Raw genomic sequence first — 22,596 nt, 5'->3', positions numbered from 1 at the left:
GGGGCTGCCGGGGGGGGTGGTCTTTGCTCTGCCTGTCCCCTCCCCTCCCTGCAGTAGGGGGCACCCCAGTCCTGAGTCCTCCAAACACACCCATCGGTCCCCCCACCATGAAGAGTAGGCTAAGCCCCCCAGGCTGGGCCCATCAGTGCCCCTCCTCTCATGTCTCTCTTCCCGTTTCTTCAGTAGCTCCATCTCTCTGCCTGACTCCCCCGCCCCACCCCCATTCATTTCTCCTAGCTCTGTTCCATTCACCTCTTCTTTCTTTTTTCCCCATCCCATCCCTGCCTTCTGTACTCGTGTCTTCATGTCCATCCCACTCCTCCCTACCTCGCCTCCCTCCTCTCTCCTGACCGCGGTCCAGGTAATGAGATGACTAACTTAGCCTTTGAACTAGACCCCTTAGAGCTAGAGGACGAGGAGGCAGAGCTCGGGGAGCAGAGCGGCTCTGCCAAGACTAGCGTTAGCAGTGTCACCACCCCGCCACCCCATGGCAAACGCATCCCCTTCTTCAAGAAGGTAATTCTTGCTGGGTTCTGGCAAGAGGGCAGGGGGTCAGGGCCTGGCCCTTTGGCAGGGGGAGGGGCCGGAACGGATTCAGATGCAGTACCAGCCCGATTCTGTGGGGAGCAGGGCCTCCTGCCAAGGAGCAGGGAGGGGTGGCATGGCCCCAGGAACGGGCACATCCAGCTCCACGCACCACCCCACTCTGGTCCACCCCCAGGAAGGGATGTTTCTTGCAGTCGGAGCACCCCTTCTCTTGGAAGGCTGTACCCCCTTGCCCCACCACCACTGGAAGCAGGGGCGGGTGGTAACGAAACTGGGATATTCCATGTTTGCCCTCCACCCCCCGCATGTGATGGGGAGAGTGGCATGGTGACCCTTTTTTGTCCTTTTTGGACTCCATGGGGCTAGGGTGGGCACGTGGGGGCCTACTGGCTGCACAGCAGGACGGTTTAAGGAACCCTTAAAATGGGCAAGTTGGACTGCATGAGGGGCAGGAGATGGGCACCAAATTAGGGGCTGTCACCCTTTCCAGAACTTTCCCAAGACCCAAATAGGGGGAGGGTATGTCAGAATATTCCCAAGTCCACTGGACTGTCAGTCCTTCTCCCAGGCCTGATCCAGGGCCATCTCTGGCTCCCCCTTGGCATGGGGTCCCGTCCCCTCTCTCTGGCTCTGTCTGTCACTAACACGCATGCCCTGTTATCTCTCCTCGTCTGCCCGCTCTCCCTCCCTCTCTTGTCCTGGCTCCTTCCTTGCCCTCTGCCCCTGCCTGGGTGCCCTCCCCTCTCTCCCCCGCCTCCCCACTCTTGGCAATCTCTGGACCCAGCCAAACAGAAGCAGAAGTCGGTGAGTATCACAGCTTTCTGTGTCCCCCTCCCCACCCCCTGGGATGAGCTAGTGGGACCTTCTAACACCCATTCTTGTGCCCTCCCCACCCACCCCCCATTTCCCTCCACCCTTCGTGGTTCTCCTTGGCCATCCCTCCCCACCCCCACCCTGATCTCTCACATCTGGGCTCTGGGAGCAGGGGAGGAAAGGATGCATGGGGCCGCCTGGAGGCTGGGGAAGAGGGGCTAATGCCATCTCCGCTCTGGGGTTTCCCCTCCCTGCTTCCCCCCTCAGACAGAGCATGTGCCCCCCTATGACGTGGTGCCTTCCATGAGGCCCATCATCCTGGTGGGACCGTCGCTCAAGGGCTATGAGGTAGGAGCCCCTAGAGGGGAGTGGACCCAGAGGGGCCCAGACCTCTAAAGAGATGCTGCAGAAAGGGGCAGGCCCCAGGGAGATCTCCTGGAAGGGCTCAGATTCCCAGGGTATCTCCCCAGAGGGCTATAGACCTTCAGAGAAGCCGCCAGAGGGTCCTGACCCTCAGGGAGACTCACTTAGAAGGGTCCAGTCCCCCTCCCCCAAGACACCCCCGAGAAGCATCCTCCCAGAGAATCCACCTAGGAGAACCTTTGGAATCAGAGACCCCATCAGAGGCTCCTGAGACCCAGAAGGACCCCCCCCCACCTCCTGTAGGGGCCCATTTATCTCAGGAGTTGAAGAAGAAAATGGAATGTGAAGGTGTAAATACTCGGCAGCCTGCCCTTTGTGAGTGGCTTTAAACACCTGTCTTCCCCTGCCAACCCCCAACCTCAGGTTACAGACATGATGCAGAAAGCTTTGTTTGACTTCTTGAAGCATCGATTTGATGGCAGGTAAGACCCTGGGAGCTGGCTCCCCACTCCCACTGTGGTCCTCTGCTGCTGGGGTGGGCAGGGTGGATTGAATGATGATCCTGGGGGAGGCAGGCCTGGGGGGTGGGCAGGGCATTCGAGCCCACCCTGACCCTCACTCCCCGTGTCCCATCCCTCAGGATCTCCATCACTCGTGTGACGGCAGACATTTCCCTGGCTAAGCGCTCCGTCCTCAACAACCCCAGCAAACACATCATCATCGAGCGCTCCAACACACGCTCCAGCCTGGGTGAGCCCACCTTGCCGTGGGGGAAGGGAGGGCAGAGGGGGTGCATCTCCAGAAGGGTCGGATTGCCCACTGCCTCTTGGAGAGGACCCCCTACGTTCCCCCTTCCCCATGACTCCGTGTCCCCCAGCTGAGGTTCAGAGCGAGATCGAACGAATCTTCGAGCTGGCCCGGACCCTTCAGTTGGTTGCTCTGGATGCTGACACCATCAACCACCCAGCCCAGCTCTCCAAGACCTCACTGGCCCCCATCATTGTTTACATCAAGATCACCTCTCCAAAGGTGGGTGCGGAAGCCTGACCCTGGTGGGGACAGGAGTGCTCTGGAGTTGGGTGGCCTGTATTTCAATCCCAGCAACTGCTTGTTAACCGTGTGACCGAATCTCCCCAAGCCTTATTTTCCTCCTCTGTGAAACTCCGTCAAATGGACATTGTGAAGATTGAACCTAATGTGAATGCTCGGCACTTAGCACAGGGTCTGGTATAATGTGCCTCCTCACGTGTCAGCTAGTGTAAATATCATTATAGGGTCATGCAGGCCAGCCCCCTGTCTCCACTCTGGTTGACCTCCCATCCTTGGTCCAGAAAACTGAAAGAACTCTGTGCTTTCTATCGCAGTGTCACCCAACTACTTGGCAGTTGGGAGGTCTTTTCTGTCATTTGATTTAGCCCCTTTTTGCTGCACTGTCCTCGCTTGGACCTTGATCGAGATGAATCGGTAGGAAGGCTGATTTACTTCTTGTTCGTGTTGTGGTCTGTGAGTTTCCCCTCCTAGACCTTAGCGGGGGCTTGAGAAACATGGGGGGCGAGTTTAGGTGAAGGATTTGAAGTGAGAAAACAGCATTGGGTCAAGCCTTTGCTCTGGTTGATTCATTCATTCATTCATTCATTCATTCATTCATTCATTCATTCGCTTTGGTTGCTTGGTTGGTTGTTGTTTTGTTCCTGAGCTTGGACTCGTTGGAGGATTTATTTAGCGTCTGAGCCTCATTTTCTTCATCTATAAAAATGGGAATTAAAATCCCTTCCTTGTTATTGTTGAGGGGATTTGAGGTAATGATGCAAAGAGCCCCAAGTTCTGTCTGATTCATGACTGACCATCAAGGGTGGTAACTGTTCCCATTTCATGAACACACCCTCTGAGCGGAGCACCCAGGTACCCTAACCCTTCTGAGTCCTAAGTTTCTAAGGAGTGGAAAGGGGAGGATAGGATTGAAGTCCCTCCTGGGGTGGTTGAAAGGATCTAGTGAGATAATGGATACAGAAACACTTTGTGAGCTGGAAAGTAACAGATACTTCCAGTTCTCCTGGGGGCACTGACCGAGGTGAAGGGTGGGGACTCTGGAGCTTGGACGCCCGGAGTTAATGAGCCCGCGCTGCTTCTCCCAGCTCTGTGCTCCTTTGGCAAAGTCACCTAACTTCTCTGTGCCTGTTTCTTCACCTGCAAAATAGAAATCCTCACATGGTGCTTGTGAGGATTCATTGGGTGGATTAACCACGCAAAGTGCCTGGGACCTACTAAGCACTATATCTATTCTCTCTCTCTCTTTTTTTTTTTATTTTTTTTTGGAAATAATTCCAAATCTAGTGAATATTGCCAGAATAGTATCAAGAGCCGCCATTCTTTGAATGCCCTTCACTCAGATCCAGGCATTTTTTTTTTTAAAGATTTTATTTATTCATTTGACAGAGATAGAGACAGCCAGTGAGAGAGGAAACACAAGCAGGGGGAGTGGGAGAGGAAGAAGCAGGCTCACAGCAGAGGAGCCTGATGTGGGGCTCGATCCCATAACGCCGGGATCACACCCTGAGCCGAAGGCAGACGCTTAACTGCTGTGCCACCCAGGCGCCCCCAGGCATTTTTTAGCAGCTTTATTGAGATAATTCATGCACCATTCAATTCAGCCATTTAAAGTATATTATTTAGTTTTCTTCAGAGTCGCTAATTTTGAATATTTTGCCACATTATTTTATCTTTATGGTTATATTATGTATATACATATATATATTTTTTTCTAAATCATTTGAGAGTAGCTTGTAGATACCATGTCTTTATTCCTAAATACTTCAACGTGTATTTCTTTTTTTTTTTTTTTTAAGATTTTATTTTATTTGACAGAGAGAGACAGCCAGTGAGAGAGGGAACACAAGCAGGGGGAGTGGGAGAGGGAGAAGCAGGCTCCCAGCAGAGCAGGGAGCCCGAGGTGGAGCTCCATCCCAGGACCCTGGGATCATGACCTGAGCCAAAGGCAGACAATGACTGAGCCACTAGGCGGCCCTCAACGTGTATTTCTTAAGAACCAAGGACATTAATCTATGTCACCACAGTACAGTTGCCAAATTCAAGAAATATTTTAGCCCTTCATTTTTCAATTGTCCCAATAATGCCCTTTATGGCAATTTCTATCTCAGCCCAGGATCACGTGTTACATTTAGTTGCTTTATCTCTTTAACATTCTTTCTTTCTTTTTTTTTTTGTTTTAGATTTTATTTATTTATTTGAGCAAGAGAGAGCGTGAGTGAGTGAGAGAGCCCAAGCAGTGGCAGGCAGAGTCTAGGCAGAGGGAGAGGGAGAAGCAGACACCCCGCTGAGCAGGGAGCCTGACTCGGGGCTCGATCCCAGGACCTTGAGATCCCCGAGATCATGACGTGAACCAAAAGCAGGCACTTAACCAGCTGAGCCACCCAGGCACCCCTCTCTTTCACATTCTTAAACTGAAACAGTTCCCCAGCCTTTCTTGGATTTTTACAACACGGACGTTTTTGAAGAGTACAGACCACCGACTTTGTAGACTGTTCCTCAGTGTGGGTTTGCTTGCTGTTTCCTTGTGATGATGCTTAGGTTTTGCATTTTGGTGTGACGTGTCTTTCTGATCCTGTTGGCGTCAGGAGGCACGAGGATCTGCTGTGCCATTGGTGACATTAACTTTGATCATTTCGTTAAGGTCATGGCTTACTGTTTAGCTATTATTACCATTATCATTATTGCTGTGGAGGTGAGAATAATAATAGTGGCTACCTCGTGAGATTATTGTCAGGACTAAATGAACTGATCTGTGGAAAGCACAGAATAGTGCCTGTTCGCAGCAAGTGTCCCATCAAAGATGACTGCTGCTGTGTGCATGGGGATGCCGGCCTGGAGAATGAAGCCTATAAGGAAGGTGACAGGGATCAGGAAAGTGGATCACTGCCTTTCAAGTAGCCACTTCCCAGGGGAGGCTGGGATGAGACCCGGGAGAGAGCCTGAGCGCTGCGTAAGGATGGATACAGGGCTGGTGAGGTCATTTCTGCAAGAGGTGGCGGGGGCTGAAAGTCATCCGACATCCTCCACAGCCCTGACTCCCTGGCTCCGACCAGGACCTGCTTCTCTGACTTGGCGCATTGCGAGATCATTCTACCTCTTCTTCTCTCCGCCCCCCTCCAAACTAGGTACTTCAGAGGCTCATCAAATCCCGAGGGAAGTCTCAGTCCAAACACCTCAATGTCCAAATAGCGGCCTCAGAGAAGCTGGCGCAGTGTCCGCCCGTGAGTACTAAGACCCCGGGAAAGGGGGGAGATTGGGGCTCTCCTGTTCCCTCTGGCCTGCATGAGAGACAGAGTGACCAGGAACACCAGGGTGAGGTCTATATAGATGCAATCTGGTCTTCCGGAGAAGAGCGCCGGACAGGCAGTCAGAGACCACATTCAAGCCCCCGATTCCCCGTTTCTCTGTGGGGAGTCAAGGCGGCCTCCAGGCTTGGTTGCCTTCTATCTAGGATGAGAAAGTTGGGCTGTCTGGGTGCCAAGACCTTTTATAGTTCTGCCAACTAATCTATCTGAGAGTCCTCTTCCTGGACGTCCAGAGGTTTCGTTTTAACTTTGTCCTTCAACCCTTTGACTCCACCCACTGCACCCAGGCCACACCCTCACCCCCCATGGTCACGCCCGGCTCATCCCAGCCCCGCCCCTAACCCCGCCTCCGCAGGAAATGTTCGACATCATCCTGGACGAGAACCAATTGGAGGATGCCTGCGAGCACTTGGCCGAATACCTGGAAGCCTATTGGAAGGCCACACACCCGCCCAGCAGCACTCCGCCCAATCCGCTGCTGAACCGAACCATGGCTACTGCCGCTCTGGCCGCCAGCCCTGCCCCTGTCTCCAACCTCCAGGTACAGGTGCTCACCTCACTCAGGAGAAATCTCAGCTTCTGGGGAGGGCTGGAGGCCTCGCAGAGGGCGAGGTCGGTGCCCCAGCAGCAGGAGCACGCCATGTAGGTGTCCCACCCATCTCCCCTGCTGCCCAAGGCTCGGAACTGGAGCGCAGGGAACATGTGGAAGGAAGGGAAGAGCTTTATTTTGTAAAAAAATGTGGCGAGTGGCAGCATCTGGTGTCTGTGGTTTTTGATGGGATTGGGGCTGGCTGGTGGTGCCTCCCTGGGCCTGGTCCCATAGGGCTACAGCTGCTGCCCTAGGGGCTTTTGGATATGAGGCCTGATTGGGACCTTATTCTAAGACAGGTGATTAGGAGGAAAAGATGAGGAAGACTGATATTTTCATTCACTGGACTTCACACCCATTTTGTTTTTATTTTTTAAATTTATTTTTTTTTAAGTAATCTCTACACCCAGTGTGGGGCTGGAACTGGTGGCCTCGAGATCGAGAGTTGCATGCTGTACCAACTGAGCCAGCCAGGTGCCCCCCCACACTCATTTTAGACCCAGCAGAACAAGGGCCGTCGGACCAGGCAGTTCCCACAGAGCAGGGCCATTAAACCCAGAGAGAGTGTCCCTTCTCTCAGAGCCCTAATCCCAGGAGTTTCCTCAGAGGGGACCCAGAATGAAACATCTTTTATGAGTTGATGCCCTACCTTCCATCCTTCTCCCAGTGAAACAGATTCCAGGAAAGGCCTTGCTGTGGGTGCCCTGCTCTGGCTGGAGCTCCTCCCCTGGGAGCTGCTTCCCATTTCTGAGCTCAGACCATTAAGTATTCGGTTCTAGATTAGAGCCAGGAGAAAGCCATGAAATCATTCTAAGACCATCGCTTTTCAGATTTGTTTTCAGTGACAGAGCTCATTTGTTCATTGCAACATCTAGGGAGGCTCAGTATATAAAATGTCCTTGCTCCGCTCAGTGGGAGCTGCTGGCTTGGCTTCCATTTCACTTCCACAGGGACCCCCGAAAAGCACTTTTGTGCCCTTCCCGCCACCTCAGGTCTCCAGGGAACAGCCTGGAAACTGCTGGTCTAATCCCCATCATACCACCACAGAGAAACTGGGCCATAGAGAGGAGAGTCATTTGCTCAGGGTCACACAGCTTGAAGTGGCGGTGATGGGACTAGAACCCAGGCTTTCTTGCACCCCACCCAGCCCCCTCCATGGTGGCCATGACCATCAGAGCACCTTTATGTGGCCACCTCATTGTCTCCAGGAGAGGGGGAGGGGGTGGGGAGTGTGTGGAGGGGGTGGGGGGTGGAGACCCATCAGCTTTCCCCAGGCTGCTGCTTTGGTTTTTTGCTGGGGGCAGGGGAGGAATCCTATCAATCTTGGAGACTTTGTCATCTGAAGTAGGGAATGGATGGGGGGGGAGGTGTGGGGGTGTGGTGCTCTGGAAGCCTGTGATTAGGGTCTGGTTTGGGCTGAAGGAGCTGGGGTGAGTGAGCTCAAGCTGAAATCCCCTTAGTATATTTGGAAAACTGGGGCAGTGACTAACCCAATCAGCCACTAACGAGTGGCGATGCTAATGAGCTGTTAATGATGGTTTAGCCGGAGACAGCATTAATGACGTGCACTGAGGAAGCAATGACTAATTATTCATGGGCTCTCTACCATGGTTACCGGAAGAGTTCATGCCTCCTCGTGTCTTACGAAGGTTGGGTGCCTCCTGTCCCAACAGAGGAGCAGATGCCCTGAGGTCTGTCCTCCGGCTGCGCTGCAGAGATGCTTGCCCGGCTGCCCATCCCCTGCCCTTTCTTTCCCCAACCTGGAGCCAGCACCCACCTCCTTCAGCCAGGCTGGGTGTCTCGGTGCCATCACTAACCTGCCTCGCTTTGTTGTCTCTCTCACCCCTGCCTGATCTGCATGGTGTGTGCTGTCCGTCTGCTAACCAGGGACCCTACCTTGCTTCCGGGGACCAGTCGCTGGAACGGGCCACCGGGGAGCACGCCAGTGTGCACGAGTACCCCGGGGAGCTGGGCCAGCCCCCAGGCCTTTACCCCAGCAGCCAGCCACCAGGCCGGGCAGGCACCCTGCGGGCACTGTCTCGCCAAGACACGTTTGATACCGACACCCCTGGCAACCGAAACTCTGCCTACACGGAGCTGGGAGACTCATGTGTGGACATGGAGACTGACCCCTCAGAGGGCCCAGGGCTCGGAGACCCTGCAGGGGGCAGCACCCCACCGGCCCGGCAGGGATCCTGGGAGGATGAGGAAGACTATGAAGAGGAGCTGACCGACAACCGGAACCGCGGCCGGAATAAGGCCCGCTACTGCGCAGAGGGTGGGGGTCCAGTTTTGGGGCGCAACAAGAATGAGCTGGAAGGCTGGGGGCGAGGTGTCTACATCCGCTGAGAAGCTGGGGCCACGCGGTGGGGGGAGGGGGGTGGAAGGGCTCTGAGCCCAGGGGAGGGTCGGGTCCGGGGTGGGGGGAGGGGGCTCACCACCGGGGATGTATCTTTCCTCCAGGGGGCGCTGTCTCCCCCTCAGATGCCTTCGCTGGATGTTTGGGGTTTCTTTGGTGGTAGCGTCCCAACTTCTGGGATTCTCTTAAGGCCCGGCTGTAGGTTTTCACTTACCTGCTGTGGTTGGGTGGGGGGATGCCCACCTTTCTGCAGTGTCCCTTTGCCCCACCCCAGGGGGCTCTCTCCCCTCACTCCCAGAGAAAAGGTGCACTTCCTTAACTCCTCTACTTGGGGCTCTAAATAAGGGTCCTAAATGGGGTAGCCCTTTCTTTCCCCAACCTGGAGTATTTGGGAAGGGTGAGGGGGCTTTTCCTGGAGAGGGAGACCCTAGACTCCTTCCCGTGAAGGCTCTCTTCCCTGAGCCCCAGATCCCGGGTCCTTCACCATGCCCACCCCTCTCCCACCTTCCTGGCGGCATTGTCTGGTGGGTGAAAAGTATAGAAATGGAAGCCCCATGGGGAGCTTGTCTTGGGGAGGGGTCTGGGTAGAGAGCGGCAGGCATCAAATGTGGTGCTCTTCGGCAGCCCCCGACCCGGACCCCTGAGGAGCAGGCAGCCAGAGACCCTGCTTCCCACCCCACCACCTCCATGCCTCAGCCTTCGCCTTCCCCAGGAATGAGCTTTGCATACAACATCCCTTGCCGACTGCCATGAGAAGAGGGGGCCCCTCTGCGTCTGAGCCCCCCACCCCATTTCACCTAGGGGTGGCACCCATCGAACACTCTTGTCCGCCTCATTTTGAAACCAAAAAACTGCTCCTTCACTTTCACCTGGAGGCCCCGGGGAGAGACCCTGCGGGTTGGTGCCCAAGAGGTGATTGCCACCCCAGGGGTCACCTGGGGACCCCGGATCTCCCCTGGGGGACTTGGCTGCTGCTGCTGTTCTGTATTTGCCTCTTGTGATCCTGGCCTTTACCCGTGTCCACTCCCCGCCCAGGAGAGGCCTTGGTACCCCCTCTGGCCCCCGAGTGTTCCTCAGCCTCGCATCCCTACAGCCCAGCAGCCCTGCCCCTCCCCAGCACCCAGCTGGGCCAGAGAGAGCCGATTGTGCCAACGAGGACTGGGCCCTGCCCGGCTGCCCACCTCAGGGATGGGCGCCTCATGCCTGTCTCGCCACCTCCTGTGCCAATGTTGTCCCACCCCCACCTGGGGTGGGGTGCAGCTTCCACTTACTGGTTAGAAGACACCACTGCCCAACTCTTCTCCCTCCCTGTCTGGTGTCCTGTGCCCCATCTGTCTGTCTGTTCGTCTGTACTCCCCTAGAAGTATTTGGCCACATATAAAACCGCCATCCTGTCCTTTGCAGCCGCCTCCCGAGCCTGCTTCTTCGTTCCTGCCACACGGCCAGCCTGGGCACGTGGGAGCTGCCCATGCAGGGGAGCGTGGAGGCGGGGTGTGCGAATACGCTGGGCTTAGTTGTTTTTTCAGTAGGAGAGCTGATGCTCTGTTCTGCGCATTCCGGCCAGCCTGCTGGGAGCTGTGCAGCCACTTCCAGCTGCAGCTTCCCATCCAGCCCCAAGTCTTATCCGTTCCCCATAAGTAGGGCCAGAAAAAAAGTGGGAAGCTGCGGTGGAGAAATGGGGTGTGGCAGGCACGATTCAGAGGGTGAGATCCAGTGTTTCTGCTCCTGTGGCCTTGGCAGCTGCCCAGCGGCTCCTGGGAGAGGGCGGCTGAGTTCCTTCTGGCTCCCTCCTCCCCCGATGCCCCTGCTAGCCAGCTTTGGGGGATGGAAGAGGTCTACTTGGCGGGGGCAGAGAACGGGGGCTCCCCCAGCCCCAGCCTGAGAACATCAAGAGTGAGAAAGTTAGCAGCCGACTGTCAGTTCCGTCATCACCAGCTGGCAGGATGTGGACCCCTGACCGTTGTCACTGCCGGCACCTGTATCCTGCCTCACGTGGCACTCACAAACCATTTCTCCACCCTCCTGGTTCTTGTTTCTGGGGTGGTGGACCTGGAGGACTAGAGCTCCTGGGTCCCTCACCTGAATGCTTCTGCCCAAAGTGTGGGGGGGGGCACGTGTAGAGGACAGCAGACATCTAGACCTTCCAGGTGGGAGGTTATGAGACACAAGGAAAGGAACTGGGCAGGTCCTCAGGTCAGGTGGTTGGCCCAACGTCCCATGCCAGGGAGTTGATGGCAAAGACTGCTGGGATTGGAGTCCGGTCTCTTCCTCCCAGCCTAGCACTCTTACTCCGCTGCCTCTCCATGGAATCAATCCTTTATTCCCGTGTTTACTCATTGAACATTTATTGAGCACCTACCATGTACCAGGTACAAGTCTAAAAGGGAGCCACAGACAATTCAAGACAGCATGGTGAGCTCTCTGCTGGGAGAAGCACTGGGTTCTGCAGGAACCTGGCAGAAGGGTAATTACCTTAGCCTGGGGAGGTCAGGAGGGGCTTCTCAGAGGAGGTGAGGCTTGAGTGAAGTCTACAAGGCTGGTTAGGAGTTAACTGGTGGGAAGCGTTCAAGACAGGAAGCAGGTGACACATGGCATGTTCCTGGCCCTTCACCAGCAAAGCGTGCTCTCAGGGTGGTGGTCAGAGAAGGGTCAGTAGGAGCAGATCACAGTGGGCCTTGAGTCTTGTGAGGGAGTTTGGGCTTTGTCCTGAAGCTGTTGTGCAGGAATCGAAGGATTGCAAGCGGGAATGGCCAAAGTTGCCTTGGTTGCGGTTTGGAGATTGGAGGGCCTAGCCTGGACACAGCTGCAATACTGCGGGTAAGAAACAAGGGCGGCTGCACAAGGCCACAGCCGTGGGATGGGAAAGGAAGCAGTGGCTGCCAGAGACATCAAGCAGTTAGAATCCAGAGCTCGTGGAAGCAACTGGAGGTGGCCAGTGAGAGACAGGGAGGCATCTGGGGGTGACTGTGCGTGGTGGTCTTCCCAGACATAGAGGAAGCAGGTGGAAAAACCAGGTTAGGGGCAGAAACAATGTCTAGCTTTGGACAAGGTGGGTTTATGGTGTCTGTGGAAGGACGCCCAAGAGGAGAACAGAAGACAGCTGGGTGCCTAGTCTGGAGAATGGGGGAAACGCAGAGAGCTCCATCTGGGGGTGGAGCCTGATCTTTTGAATCAAGGACAGGGATTATTAACTTCAGTTTACAAGTTAAGCTCAGTGAGGCTAAGCAACGTCCGTCGTGACACAGTTATGGAGTAGGGACTTGAACTCAGATCTTTGGAGTTCTAGTTCTGGGGTGCGTGTGAGCCCTGAGTCTTGTGCTGATTCCCCTGCTCCAGCTTCTGCAAGGGGAGGAGGGTTGGGAAGGAAGAAGCAGATGTCTGAATATGTTTGTCTCCTCTTCGTGTGTCTTCTGCCAGAAATTGCATTTGCCCGGAACTTGCAGGCGGGGGCATTTCTAGGTAGGCTTAGAGATGTTGAGAGATGAAGAAAGAGAGATTCTTGTCTTTTGGTAACCACAAGCCCTCCACTGATGAACATTTAGCAAGTTGCTGGTTGTCAGCAGGTGAGGATTTCAACAACTGTGAAGTCGGCTGGGATCAGGTCTAGAGAGGCTGGTGCTACCACCACAGCCACCTCCGGGAGTTGGGAACTGAGGCACTGGGGACCCCTCCTATCTGGGACCTCTCATCTCCTTCCTTTTTTTTTTTTTAAGATTTTATTTATTTATTCGATAGAGATAGAGACAGCCAGCGAGAGAGGGAACACAAGCAGGGGGAGTGGGAGAGGAAGAAGCAGGCTCATAGCGGAGGAGCCTGATGTGGGGCTCGATCCCATAACGCCGGGATCTCGCCCTGAGCCAAAGGCAGATCCTTAACCGCTGTGGCACCCAGGCGCCCCTCTCATCTCCTTCCTTGACCAGTAACTTCTGTCCAGCTTCTGAGCTGAGGTCAAGAGGCCTCAGTTCTGGGTGTGGCTGAAGGTTTCCACTTTCCAAAAAATCAAGGAAGCTGAGCTGGGACCTGCACGGCCCGGGAGCAGAGGGTGTCCCAGCTGGTACCTGAGAGAAAAATCTTGCCTTAGCTCCAATGATCACATGCTCAGAAAAGTGTGCCTTCCTACCTCCTGTCTCTCAGGGTTTTGTTTGGTTTTATTTTTTGATGTGTGTATTTCTCTCTCCCACTAGACGGTAAGCTCCAAAAGACCAAGACCAGGTCAGTTTTGTCTCCTTGGCCTGTTTCCTAATTCCTGACTCATGTTTGTCGAATGAATGAACGAATGCCCCCTAAGACCCAGGCTTTAGGCCTGGCCCCAGAGGCAGCTCCTGCCTGTGCACTGAATGGGCTCCAGTGAGCAGAACTTCACTTTCAATTCTGCAATTGGTGGTGGTAGTTGGGGGGGGCAGGATGCACTAAGGCCTTCCTCTCCCCCCCCGGAAACAGATGGTAAAAATGTTTAAAATATTGCTGCTTCCCCCAGCACTCTCTGTGCCCCCACCCTATAGCACCCAGCGCTCCTTCTTTCCTGGGGCTGAAATGGGCTCTGGTAGTCAATTCTCCTTCCCTCTAACTCCAGTCACCAAGGCGGGTGGGATGAGAATTCCTTATTTAGCCAACTGTTTTCCCTCTGCTCTCCATACGCTTCCCAGCCTTCTTCATTCCTCTTCAACTCGTGCTCACACTTCTTTAATTCTCGAAACACCATTTCTCAGGCTCTAGCATCACTCATTGTACTTCACTTCAATAGCAACACGGTCCTACTGTGTGCCAGGCACTGGACCAGGCTGGGAGTGGGGCGAGAACACAGGTGAACAAAACACGAACCCCACCCTCCAGGCCTCACAGCTAGTTGGCAGAAACCAACCCATCTCAGGGTAGAGAGAAGCCCCATTTGTCTGGAGAACCAGGCCAGGGCTTGGGAAGTAGGTGGCTTTTATGGCAGGCAGCTAAAGGCTTTTAGGAATCCACCTTTCTGAGAAGGTGAAAGACATCCAGGTGGAGGAAACAGAAGCAAAAGCACAGTCGGAAGGAGCTGGGCATGTGTGGGCAAGGACCAGCGGATGCAGAAGGTGGGAGATCACCTGCAAAGGCAGGTGGCCGCTGTTCACAGAGGTGCTTGAATATCAGGTAAGGTGGCTGATCTGAATCCAGCAGGCAATAGGGAATCATTGAAGGTTTGTGAGCTGTGGAGGGACGGACTGTGAGCTGTGCTTTACGAAGGTGACTAGGGCTGTGCTGAATCAGGGGGAGGCAGAGGGAGGGAGATGAGTGCTCGTGGGCTCTGGGAGGGCCATGGCAGTGGGGGGCAGAAGGAGTGGATTCTCCTGTGTGATAACTGGCCTGTCCTAACTGCCCCCTCAGCCTGAAGTTGGTTTGCCTTTCCACTTCTCTTTTCATTTTTCTGGTTTTTCCCAGTTTAAGAAAAGAAGGAAATTCACAAGAGTCCCCTCCTTCCTCTCCTTCCTCCAGCCTGGCTCTCTCTTGGCCCAGGTCCTCTTCTGCTGGCTCTTGGCATCGGGTACCCCTCTGCAGGGTCTCTGGCTGTGAGATCTCACTTTGTGCTCTGTCCCTGTCTTCAGATGTCCATCCCCCCGATCTGGGAGCTGTGCTGCAGTAGTCAGTTTGCCAATGAATCGTAGAAGCAGTACTGATTTATTCCAGGAAGTTGCCTATCCCCAAGGGACCTCCAAAAGGCAGGGAGACCCTACCCTTCCCTAAGGGAACTCACTTGGAGTAGGCCTAAAAGACCCACACTAGTGAAACCACTAGAGATCTGTTGAGGCTTGGAATATTTTCCCAGCTCAGAGAGGATCAGTAAGCCATCTGGTCCACAAAGCTGGCAGGTACAGAAGGTAGAATTTTGCTTCAGTTTAGTGCCCCAGACATGGAGCTTGGAGAAGGGAGAGCTGGGACCTGGTAGTGAGTCACTGTGCTGGTCCTCCTTGATGCGGTGGGGGAGAGGTTCACCAGAGAACCTCTGGGGTTTTCTCAGGAAAAAGGGAGGATGTGGAGTCTGGACCCCATTTTCCTTGCACCTTCAGGGCTCTAGACAAGTAGCCTGTTCGTTGTCATCCTTGACATTTATAGCGCCCGCCAGGGGCCAGTGTCCCAGGGGATTCCCAGGTCCCGCAGGTGACTCGTCGTGCTTGCGTGACCTCATAGGCAAAACTCGCTCGGCCCTCCCCGGGGGCGGGGTTCTAAGCACCCAGGCTCGACCCGGACCCCCGAAGGTCGCTAAGTCTTGCCCCTCTCTGGCCTGGGAGCGCCATGGGACAACTGATCGCCAAGCTGATGGGCATCTTCGGGAACCAGGGTAAAGGGCGCACAGCGCATTCAAGCGACAGCTTTGATCCGGTTCCCACCTGGGGCTCCCCGAATCTGGGGTCGGGGCGGATGCGCTGGGGGACCTCGGGCTCCGAAGGTCCTGCGTGGGCACTCCTTGCAGGCTCCGCCGTCTCCCCTGTCCCCTCCCATAACCCCTTCTCGCCTGCTCCTCGCGAGGGGCGCGCTTCGGTGCACCCCGGGGCGCAGGGCTCGGCGAGCCTCCGTCCTCCTGGCTAAAAGCGGCCGCGGGTTTCCTGCGATTGCGGATCTTTCTCCAGACCCGTTCTCTTGGCAAGCCCGGAGCGCCCCGGACATTTCGGACAACCGCTTTTCTGGAAATGTGGAGCGAGGGAGGCGGGGCTCAGCAATCATTTCCACTGTCCAGGAGCGGCGCGGGTGTCCGGGGTCGGTGGTCGGGGGAAGGAAACCTGTCCAGTTGGGTTTTTGTCGGGGAGGGGTGCAGGGGAGCAGAAGTGGTACAGTGAGCAGAGGTCTCCCGGCTCGCTGGAAATACTCGTCTCCTTCCTGGGAAACCTGGTGGGGCACTCAGGCCGGTCGTGATTGAGTTTGGCCCTGACGCTGCCCTTCCCCCCCCCCCCGGATGCCTCCAGAGCACAAGGTTATCATCGTGGGACTGGACAATGCGGGAAAGACCACCATTCTCTACCAGCTGTAAGTGATTCTCTGATGGAAACAGGTGGAGGGCTTGGGTCTTCCCATCAGACTGACAGACGTTTGAACCAATCACCGGAGCCCTTCCCTGGGTTCTCGGGTTTTCCAGTAGCCAGGAGTGATGGTGCGAGGAAGCAGTGTGATCTTCCTGGCATAGTGGCCCTTCAGTTCTGTGGCCCCTCGCTTGGCATTCGAATCCTGCCCGGTATGGGCGACCCCAATGCTCCCCGCCACCCTCACCCCCGCCCCCGCCCCTTACCAGACCCTGTTGCAGGCCTGAGGCTGTCAGAAACTGACTTCCCTTCCTGCCTCCCTGCTCTTCGCTCCCCCTACCGGCGGGTCCCTCTTTCCTGACTTCTGCACCCCACCTTTGCCTCTTAACTTTCTCCCCGTCTTCAAACCCAAAGCGGAGGGCCAGTTTTGAGTCTGGCTGAGCTCGCCGCTCCCGATCTAGCAGAGTCTGGCACATGCGCTGGGTATCCATCGGAGCTTTTCCCAATATCCACTCTCTGGATGGCATCTCTCCCCCTTTGGAGCCTCCAGAGTATTTACTCAGGAAAATTATCCCCTGAAAAAGAAATATACGTAAATGTTTATTTTAAACCAGAAGAAAAGAGAACATCGAACATTATAAGCACATACAGTGAAAAGTAAGTTTCCCAATCACCCCTGACTCCTAGATCTTCCAGAAGCGCCCCTACATATAAAAATGTGAGTGTTTTCTCTGTTAAACAAAGCACCTCTCTGATGGCCTTCACTTGCATCTGTCTCATTTTCCCAACCCCTTGCTGCTCAAAACGTGGTCCGCACACCAGCAGCATTGATGTCATCTGGAAGCTTGTTAGAAGTGCAGAACACTGGGCCCCAGCCTAAACTCACTGATCAGAATCTGCATTTTAACAAGACTCCCAGGTGATTCAGCTGCATATTAAAGTTAGGGGACATGGCTCTAATATGACTCCCATCTCTGGGGTCCGCGCCCGGGCAGGACTCGGTCGCACTCCTGCCTGTATTCCCCTGTGCCCAGAGGCTTGGCCAGCCTGGGCCGAGTCGTTCTGAGTTAGATTCAGCCTGACTCAGGAGCGGAGGGGTGGGGGGGCGCAGACCCGGGAGGGAGCAGAATAGGATGAGCTCTTGGTAGCCTCCCCTCCCTCCCCAGCCTGATGACTGAGGTGGTCCATACATCTCCCACGATCGAGAGCAACGCGGAGAAGATTGTTCTGCAAAAGACACACTTCCTCGTGTGGGACATAGGGGGACAGGAAGCTCTGTGCTCTACCTGGAACACATACTATGCCAACACCGAGGTGAGCGGTGTGCGGGGCCTGGAGGGGCCTTGAAGGCTGCTGTGTGACGTGAGCCAGTCACTAACCTCTCTGAGCCTTGGCTCCCCCACTTTGTGAGGTGGAGACTGTAATAATGACTGCCCTGAACTGTTGTGAAAAGGAAATAATAAAACGAGCTAACGCATAGGGTTCAAATCCTTAATGCAGCACAGTGTTTTGTTAACATTTTTTAATACCTCTTGGCAGCTTTGTCTCTTTGTCTGCTCGCAGGCAGCTTTCTGGGTGATCCACTGCCTGGGGTAGGCCCTTGCTCTCTGGGGGCCTTACAGTCTCACTCTGGCAAGAGTAGATTCAGTGGTTTCCTCCCCAGAGTGAGACCCAGAGCGGATGCCAGCACCGCTACTTACCAGCTGTGTGTCCTGGGGCAAGATCTGTCATCTCGCTGAACCCATCTCATCTGGACACGGTGCTAAGCCTAGTCCAGTTGCACGGGGCTGCGGTGGGACCTGAATGCAGTCACCAACGCCCAGGGCCTAGCATCGCCCCTGGCACACGATCAGAGCCGTGCTGTGATCCCCCACCATCTGGATGGAAAAGGGAATGAAAATGGGACTAGGGCAGTGAGAGCCTGAGACCAGACCAGTTCTCCGTGAGGCTTACATCGGGGCATGCAGAGGCCGGTGGGGGAGCACAGCGGGTGGGAGACGTGTTCCTCCAAGACAAAGCCCACCGCTCACAGCTGTCCTCTGCTGGCCAGTTCATCATCCTTGTGATCGACAGCACGGACCGGGATCGGCTGCGGACCACGCGGGAGGAGTTGTATCAGATGCTGGCCCACGAGGTAAGGCCCCTGAGGTTGGGAGACCGCCCGGTGTACTAGCTGTGGGACCTCAGCCTACTCACTTAGTCTCTCTGAGCTTCGTTCCTAAGTCCCCAGTGTCTGATAGCCGCTACCCCAGCAGGTTGGACAGGGCTAATTCATCCCAGATGAAGGGCCAGAATGCCTTCCACACAATTGATCGCAGAAGCCATCTCACTCACCGTGGGACCCCCCAGACAAGTCACTTCACTTTTCTCAGTTTCCCCAAGTACAAAATGGGGAGGCTTACCAAATTCCTGCCACATGGGACTGTCGTAAGGATCCTATGAGCTGGTGGGCGGGCATTCCGTGAGCTGTCGGTGTCCGCAGATGTGGTTGCCCCGTCCCAGTCCCACCTGGGCATGGGCCTCTCCCGCAGGGACAGCAGGGGAGCTAGGGAGGATGTGGCGGGTAGGGGGAAGGGAGACTAGGCCCTGGCAGGCTGACTGGGGCCGGACTCCTCTGTCCACAGGCTCTGCAAGATGCTTCCGTCCTGATCTTTGCCAACAAGCAGGATATGAAGAACTCCATGACCACCGTGGAGATCTCTCAATTCCTCACTCTTAGCGCCATCAAAGACCACCCATGGCACATCCAGGGCTGCTGTGCCGTCACCGGGGAAGGGTCAGTGGCTGCCCCACTGGGATCTCCAGGGTCTGGCCCAACCCATGAAGAGCTGACTATCAGAACCTTCTCCTGTTTCTCTCCTGTCAGAATCTGGCTCACACTTAGCTCCTGGGCCCAGTCAGGCGAGCACGCACCCACAGCTGAGATGCTGTGGGTAAGCAGTACGCAAGATGGAGTGCCTGCTCTCAGGAGGCTTAGTCTGGTGGGGAAAGGTGACCCTCCCCCTAAGCACAAACGGAAAGTGAAATTGGATTAACAGTGAGAGATGGGGCAGGGTTGGGTCTGATTTATTTATTTATAAAAGATCTAATTTATTTATTTGACACAGAGAGAGAGAGAGCCAGCGAGAGAGGGAACACAAGCAGGGGGAGTGGGAGAGGAAGCAGGCTTCCAGCAGGGAGCCTGATGCAGGGCTCGATCCCAGGATCCCAGGATCCCAGGATCCCAGGATCACTCCCTGAACTGAAGGCAGACGCTTAACTACTGAGCCACCCAGGCGCCCCTTGGGTCTGAGTTAGCTCTGGTGGTCAGGGACAACCTCTACTAGGAGGTCACCTTTGGGCTGAGACCGGAAGGGAGAGGAGACAGCTATGGAAAGACCTGGGGGCCAAGCCTTCCGGGCAGAAGTCACTGATTCTTCCAGACCTTGGGTTTTCTCATCCGTAAAGAGGAGGACGATTATACCGAGTCCTTCTTAGAGTTTCTGTAGAGAGTAAATGGTATCACTCATTCAACATTTACTGAGCACTGACTCTGTGCGAGGCACCAGAGAAACAGTGCGGAACAAAACACAAACACCCCTGCCCTCATGGGGCTTACTTTCCAGGGAAAGGGAGCCGACAATAAACAATAAAATTAAAATCTATAGTAAGTCAAAAAGTGGCAAGGGATCGGAAAAGATCAAGTGGGAAAGGGAGAGTGAAAGTATATGGGCAAAATGTTGCAATGTTAGCCAAGGTACCAGGGAGGGGGCCTCTGAGAAAGCAGCTGTTGAAGGATGGGAAGGAGCTGGGTCACGGTCACATAGAAAGGGCCTTGCATCAGGCTTGGAAAATTCTCTTTCCTCTTCTCTCTCGAGGAGCGGGATCACAGCAGGCTGCGGACCCAGGTGCCTGGAGACTTTAGGCAGGTCAGCCCAAGGAACCACACGTTTCTGGCAGTGTCCTTGCCATTCCCTCCCCAACCCACATCCATTGTCTGTGCTGGACTGTAAGCCCCAGTGTTTTCACTGTGTTTTCACCAGTGACCCCAGCCCCTGGCCCAGTGCCTGATGTGTAGTGGGTACTCAGTCTGTTTATATTTGTCGATTGAGAGATGGGATGGAACTTGGCTTGTTACATCCAGTCCATCAGCTCTGGGTAGGGGCTGTGGGCTCGGAGGCCGTCATCCTCACGGGATATACTGATCCTCGCCCTCTTCTCTCTTCCCCACAGGCTGCCTGCGGGGCTGCAGTGGATGAAATCTCAGGCCACCGCCAACTGACATCCCAACCTGAGGCCAACCCAAAACTCGGGGCAGTTTTGCTTGGACTATGTAGGTGGAACACCTAAGTGAGAATGACTTTTCTACGGTTCTCCAATGGGATCTGGGTCAGCTATGGACAATGAGATTGCCATAGGCCACCAACCAACCCTGGCACCGAGGGGCTCGACCTCCTGCCCTGACCTGCCGCAGACAGGACAGCAGAAGAGCTGCCTCTCTCTCCGGGGAAGCAGGTGTCCTTGGAGGCACAGGCAAGCTGTTGGACCTGTCGAGGGGTTGGGAAGTGGAGCCCTGTGCCCTCAGCCTGCAACCTCTTTGAGGAAAGAAATGGGGGACAGAGTAAGAGACCCCTAGAATTGCTCTTCATTTCCTAGAACCCCACCCCCAATCCTTCGATATCCTCCCCAGCTTTCTGGCCCCTTAGCCATCTTTGAGCAAAGGAGATTCCAGAAAGGTGATGGGGCAGGCTCAGGGGAAGGAGGACAGAGCCAAAAACTGGTGGGAAGAGAGAGGAAGAAGGACGGGACATCCCAGATGGGGACAGTCCCTTGCCCTGTGAGGAGTTCCACCCCTCCCATGCCTTTCCCTTCCCTTTGAGATGCTGGCTCTGACCGCAGCTTTTGAACATTAAGCCATCCCACCCTATGCCCTCCAGTCCTTCCAGTGTGAACCCCACTCCTCCCAAACGTCTCCAATTCCTACAGCATACCTATCTCGACTGTCTTTTATAATGATTTTTTCATTGTTTTAGAATTTTTATAAAAGTGTAATAAACGCCTTTGAAAACTGCTCACCTCTTATTTCTGCCTGCTCCTGCTACCTGCGCTTCAAACTGGCTTTTGGCTTTTGTACAGGGCTATCAGGTCCGGGGAAATCCTCCTTGGAAATGGAGGGGGGTACTGCCTCAAGGGTCCATCTGGCTAGGGGACTGGCCGGTTCTTTGGTGCTGGGCTCTACCACCCTCAGCCAGGTAACTGGCTCCTGGCTTGCCAGGACTGGGAGCTTTCCGCTCTACCTGGGTCTAGGGGAGGGAGTGGTTTGATGCTGACTCATGGAGGGGGGGAGGGGCCCTTAGGGATTAGAGAAGCCCAGGAGTCCTATGGAGGTAGAGCCGGAGACAGGACTGAAACCCAGGCTGTCCATCTGTATACAGGGAGCCGTGCGGTTGCCCCATAAGACCTGAGATGGTCCTGAAGTCCATGGGTTTCTCTCCCTCCCAAGTCAGGCATGGACATCTTGGGGACAGTCTGGACACAGTTTTAGAAGGCCCAGGATTCCTTAATCCTGTGGTTTTCCTGAGGCGTGGTGGTGGAAAAAGAACTTAGTAATTTTAGCTATTCCCACTCAACCCACAACCTGTTATTTTCATAAGGTCACTTTGACACAGCCTTCGGACAGAAGCATAATTTAATATTCCCCTTATACTACAGAAATCCATTCTTAATAAGAAGAAAGTGGTGTGATGGGGGTATAGCTCAGTGGTAGAGCATTTGACTGCAGATCAAGAGGTCCCCGGTTCAAATCCGGGTGCCCCCTTTCCGTACCAGACTTTTCGTGTTTTCTTTGTCCTGCGGTCCACCACTCAAAGTTCCTTGGTAGGGGAAAGGCGATGCAAACCGGGACCCCGCCACCCCCCTTTTTCAGGCCGGCGACGATGGAGTCTTGGCCCCGCAGATCCATGCGCACAGCCCGCGTGTGCGTCTACGGGTGGGACGCAATGCGACGGCGAGAAGCTGCTGGTTAACCCTAGGGGGACAGCGCAGACTGCGCACTCCCGAAACGCTAGGGCGGAAGCGGGCGCACCCCCAGGTCTGCCTGGACAGTGACCCCCACGGCTCTTCCCCGGGAGGGAAACCGAGTATCTAAGGGCCGGGCTTGGGCTCGGGAAGGAAGGCCCAGAGAAGGCTGCCTGAGCGTGCAGGACCAAGAGAGGGGCGCCAAGAGGCAATAAAGGGGCTCTGACAGGGCAGGAGAGGGGGACCTTGGCGCAGGGAATGTCCCCGAAACCAGGGATCTCGAAGGATCTCGAGGGATTTCCCTTCCCACATTTCCAAGCTCCATGTTGCTTACACCATTCAGTAGAAATCTTTAGCTCAGAGCTTCGGGATACAGGTTTGGCGTCCAGGCGAGTAATCTTTTGAGATTATATTATTTCCAACTTTTGTAAATATTGGATCCCACTTCTTTTCAGAAGCTCACGGCGCGTGCGCAATCATAGCACTAAGAGGTTACTGCGCCAAAACGTCAGCAGAGGGGGTATAGCTCAGTGGTAGAGCATTTGACTGCAGATCAAGAGGTCCCCGGTTCAAATCCGGGTGCCCCCT

At 55.0% G+C, this 22,596-nt stretch overlaps 2 protein-coding genes and 2 non-coding genes across 21 annotated transcripts in view; all 4 read left to right on the top strand.

Annotated features, from left to right (window-relative positions):
* CACNB1 (calcium voltage-gated channel auxiliary subunit beta 1) overlaps positions 1–9,058 on the top strand; it is a 17,477-nt gene extending 8,419 nt beyond the window's left edge. The window contains exons 6-13 of one of the 4 annotated variants that reach the window (XM_034640463.1): positions 362–516; positions 1,627–1,707; positions 2,146–2,204; positions 2,363–2,472; positions 2,600–2,751; positions 5,898–5,993; positions 6,433–6,618; positions 8,554–9,058. In XM_034640463.1, the coding sequence (XP_034496354.1) occupies positions 362–516; positions 1,627–1,707; positions 2,146–2,204; positions 2,363–2,472; positions 2,600–2,751; positions 5,898–5,993; positions 6,433–6,618; positions 8,554–9,015 (1,301 nt within the window). In that variant the 3' untranslated portion in view covers positions 9,016–9,058. Of the gene's footprint in view, positions 1–361; positions 517–1,330; positions 1,351–1,626; positions 1,708–2,145; positions 2,205–2,362; positions 2,473–2,599; positions 2,752–5,897; positions 5,994–6,432; positions 7,009–8,553 lie in introns of those variants that run through there. The other 3 variants (XM_034640461.1, XM_034640462.1, XM_034640464.1) reach the window with 3 other exon arrangements.
* A 126-nt stretch (positions 9,059–9,184) lies between these two features.
* ARL5C (ADP ribosylation factor like GTPase 5C) lies at positions 9,185–21,061 on the top strand. Of its 15 annotated transcripts, none has more exons than XM_034640466.1 (10): positions 11,849–12,588; positions 13,210–13,237; positions 15,625–15,751; positions 15,958–16,018; positions 16,834–16,930; positions 17,178–17,325; positions 18,062–18,145; positions 18,636–18,787; positions 19,869–19,919; positions 20,224–21,061. In XM_034640466.1, exons 1-10 carry the CDS (start codon positions 12,507–12,509, stop codon positions 20,270–20,272), a joined length of 879 nt encoding a protein of 292 aa, XP_034496357.1. In that variant the 5' UTR covers positions 11,849–12,506; the 3' UTR covers positions 20,273–21,061. The 15 variants fall into 15 exon arrangements, with proteins under 15 accessions (XP_034496363.1, XP_034496369.1, XP_034496357.1 ...); XM_034640471.1 differs by lacking the exon at positions 15,625–15,751 and adding an exon at positions 18,878–18,944 and having other exon boundaries at positions 12,502–12,588; positions 13,210–14,149; positions 19,869–19,999; XM_034640472.1 differs by lacking the exons at positions 11,849–12,588; positions 13,210–13,237; positions 15,625–15,751 and adding exons at positions 9,185–11,842; positions 18,878–18,944 and having other exon boundaries at positions 19,869–19,999.
* Positions 21,062–21,736: 675 nt separating this feature from the next.
* On the top strand, positions 21,737–21,808 carry TRNAC-GCA. Its single transcript has one exon. It is a non-coding gene; the product is annotated as a tRNA-Cys (tRNA).
* A 716-nt stretch (positions 21,809–22,524) lies between these two features.
* On the top strand, positions 22,525–22,596 carry TRNAC-GCA. Its single transcript has one exon. It is a non-coding gene; the product is annotated as a tRNA-Cys (tRNA).

This window comes from Ailuropoda melanoleuca, chromosome 13 (assembly GCF_002007445.2).
Source record: "Ailuropoda melanoleuca isolate Jingjing chromosome 13, ASM200744v2, whole genome shotgun sequence".
Lineage (NCBI taxonomy): Eukaryota > Metazoa > Chordata > Mammalia > Carnivora > Ursidae > Ailuropoda > Ailuropoda melanoleuca.
Note: the sequence above shows the minus strand (reverse complement) of the source record. Positions and strands in the feature narration are given on the sequence as shown.